We start from the raw sequence: 3798 nt of genomic DNA on the forward strand, positions 1-3798 counted from the left end.
TTTAGAGGTATCTAACATATACTGAATATCCTTTATCGGAGAATTTTTTTCACTTCTTTCAAGTTTGAATACTTTTAAGAAAATTCCTGACTTCATTGCTGTCCGGGAGGACACTCCAGAACTAACATTCACACGAAAAGATACATTGAATAGTCTCATCTTGTACAACATGCTATTTACATGTTTAAGATTGAGAAAATTGTAGTTGTCATTTTCCTTATTATAAGGCCCACCCTCCACTTGCAAAAAGCAAAAAAGAATATTCAACTATTAAAAGTCAATGTAAAATTCCATTCCAAATTCAGATTACATATACAGCTCAAGTAAATCATTAGCACTACCACACAAATATATATACGTGCCATAGTACACTAAGCTGAAATCACCAAAATCCTTATCCTAAATCAAGAAAATGATGAACAAAAATGGTAGCCTTAGATCAATGGCGAATTTCGTCCACCATTTTTTCACAAGTCGATGGTTCATGGTTTTTGCTTCTCTTTTAATCATGTCAATGGCTGGTGCAACTTACATGTTTGGTCTTTACAGTGGAGAGATCAAATCGTCGTTAGGATATGATCAAACGACGTTAAATTTGTTAAGTTTCTTCAAAGATTTAGGTGGTAATGTTGGGATTATTTCAGGCCTAATAAATGAGGTAACTCCACCTTGGGTTGTTTTATTTATAGGAGCAATTATGAATTTTTTTGGGTATTTTATGATATGGTTATCAGTTTCAGGACATATAGCTAAACCTGCTATTTGGCAAATGTGTTTGTATATTTGTATTGGTGCAAATTCACAAACATTTGCTAATACCGGTGCTTTAGTTACTTGTGTTAAGAATTTCCCAGAAAGTAGAGGAAGTGTTTTAGGATTATTAAAAGGTTTTGTTGGTTTAAGTGGTGCTATTATTACTCAATTATACCATGCTTTTTATGGAAATAATGGTAAATCTTTGATTTTATTAATCGGTTATCTTCCAGCAGTTGTGTCTTGTATTTTTCTTCGAACGATTCGGATTATGAAAGTGGTTAGACAAAGTAATGAGACCAAAATTTTCTATAAATTTCTCTATATTTCACTTGGTCTTGCTGGTTTTATTATGATTGTTATTATTATTCAAAATAAAGTCAGTTTTACAAGGCCAGAGTATTCAGGTAGTGCAGCAGTAGTACTAATTTTGCTCTTTGCTCCTCTAGTTATTGTCTTTAAAGAAGATCTTAAACTTTGGAATATTAAACAACAAGCATTGAATGACCACATTTTGAAAGTTGTTAGTGAAAATCCGCCGTCAGTAGAGTTGACTCGGCCTCAAAAGCTAGCTTCGAGTCCTGAATTACCAAAAGAATGTGATGAAAAGGCTACTTCTTGCTTTAGCAATGTGTTCAATCCACCACCAAGAGGAGATGATTATACAATATTACAAGCACTTTTCAGTATAGACATGATCATTTTATTCACAGCTACAACATTTGGCGTGGGCGGGACATTAACTGCAATCGACAACTTAGGCCAAATAGGGAAGGCCTTAGGCTACCCCGAAAAAAGCATCACAACATTTGTTTCACTAGTAAGTATATGGAATTACCTCGGACGAGTTGTTTCTGGTTTTGTATCTGAAATCTTCTTGACAAAGTACAAATGCCCGCGTCCTATGATGCTCACATTAGTCCTCCTACTCTCCTGTGCTGGTCATCTACTCATCGCGTTTGGCGTCCCTAATTCTCTCTATCTCGCCTCTGTACTGATGGGATTTTGCTTTGGAGCTCAATGGCCTTTAATTTTCGCGATTATATCTGAACTCTTCGGGTTAAAATACTACTCCACATTGTATAATTTTGGTGCTGGTGCTAGCCCTGTTGGTGCATATTTGCTTAATGTTAAAGTGGCTGGACAGTTATATGATAAAGTGGCTACAAAGCAAATGTTAGCAAAAGGGCTAAAAAGGAAAGATGGTGAAGATTTAACATGCATTGGAGTTGAATGTTACAAATTGGCTTTTCTTGTAATTACTGGAGCTACATTGATTAGTTGTGCTGTTTCCTTAATTCTGGTTATTAGAACAAGGAAATTTTACAAAGGTGATATATATAAGAAGTTCAGAGAACAAGCTATTGATATTGAAGATCCTGAACAGATAAGAGTTTCGGAGGTATCATCATCAGCAACATTACAAACAGCAGCAGATTCTTCTCCAAAAATCCAACAAAAATAGATAGGTAGTTCTTAATTTCATTACCATGATATGTAAATATACTGATAAAACTTTGTGTTATTAGGAAGGATTAGTGTAATCTTCAGTCTGCAGCATTAGTTAAATAAATTTATCTGTTGCTATGTGACCAGGAGGTTACATGTTTCGAGCCGTGGAAACAGCCTCTTACAGAAATGTAGGGTAAGGCTGCATATGCAATAGACCATTGTGGTCCGGCCCTTCCCCGAACCGGCACATAGCGAGAGCTTAGTGCACCGGGCTGCCTTTTTTTCTGTCTCGGGCCAAAAAAATAAAGGAAAATGATGCTCCTTAAGTTCATGTCTTACAGAATTATGAGCATTTGTTGAGTCATAACATATGTTGTTGTATTTTCAATAATAGATACTAACTATTTGTACCAATTATTCCCACGATCTTGTTATTTTTTGGCCTTTTTTTCTTGGCTGCTAAGCTGTTTCACTCGTAATACATTCCGGAAAATAATAACAGTTTATCATTTTTCAGGCTACGATGAATTTAAGTAAGTCTTGCTACATATTAGATTCTGTATCGAGAGAGCAGTACGAGATAAAGAGTATTTTCGATTTGTGGATTGATGTATAGACAAGATTGCTACAAGCTACTAATGAATACTATAGATGATACTCTTAGAAAAAATATCAACTCTTTAACTCTTATAGGGTAGCTAGATGCACAAAACATTCCACTTTTACGTTGAGTTCGGGGAAAGACCGTACCTTAAGGAGTGCGTTGTAAACAATCTACCTTAATTCAAGCATTAGTGGCTGCTTTCACAGTTTGAACCCGTGTCCTATAGGTTATACGGATAACTTTACCATTGCTACCCATAATTTCCTCTTCTTTTTACCGACCTTGGAAAAATAAGTATGAGGTGATCAAAAGCATATAAAAAAAATTGAAGTCATGATATTCACAAGACTTATGTCATACTTTAAACATGAGTAAATCTGCCTAGGAAATAAACATTACAAATAATGTCTGCGATCATAAATGCCAGGATCAAGGTGAACCATGTATTTCTAGCCATGAATAGGACACCACTAAACCAAAATAAAAGGTCATTATTGTTGCAAAAATTTGACTTTTACTTGAAAATAACAAAGGTGCATTGCCAAAAAATAAAAAAATAAAAAATAGAAGAGACACAAATTAAAGAAGTCTGCCATTTATTTTTGGATTCGTTGTCTCATCTTTCTATTATACAACAATCCTGTATAACCTCACAAATGGAATTTAGGGAGGGTAGTGTGTATGCAAGTTTATCCCTACCTTGCGAAGATAGAGAAGTTGTTTCCGATAATAAAATAAAAAAAGCACAGTCATAGCAGTTTTAAGAAGAAATATAGTAGTGAAAAAGTCGTAAAAGAGAAGCAGTATCAATAGCAAGACATATAATAGGATAACGCAAAAGAAATAACATGTAATATAGAAATCTAAGGATAAGAAAATACGAGAATAATACTAAAACTACTAATATGATAGAGAAAAACGTCCGACTACCTACTAACCTTCTACCCTAATTCTCGTCACTCATATCTTCTACCATAATTCTCGCCCTC

At 34.7% G+C, this 3798-nt stretch overlaps 1 protein-coding gene across 1 annotated transcript; it reads left to right on the forward strand.

Annotated features, from left to right (window-relative positions):
• Positions 1 to 227: 227 nt before the first annotated feature.
• On the forward strand, positions 228 to 2628 carry LOC104217299 (protein NUCLEAR FUSION DEFECTIVE 4-like). The gene has a single exon (XM_009767498.2). The coding sequence runs from the start codon at positions 413 to 415 to the stop codon at positions 2216 to 2218; it is 1806 nt and encodes a 601-aa protein (XP_009765800.1). The 5' UTR covers positions 228 to 412; the 3' UTR covers positions 2219 to 2628.
• Positions 2629 to 3798: the final 1170 nt, after the last annotated feature.

This window comes from Nicotiana sylvestris, chromosome 7 (genome assembly GCF_000393655.2).
Source record: "Nicotiana sylvestris chromosome 7, ASM39365v2, whole genome shotgun sequence".
In the NCBI taxonomy this organism is placed as follows: Eukaryota; Viridiplantae; Streptophyta; class Magnoliopsida; order Solanales; family Solanaceae; genus Nicotiana; species Nicotiana sylvestris.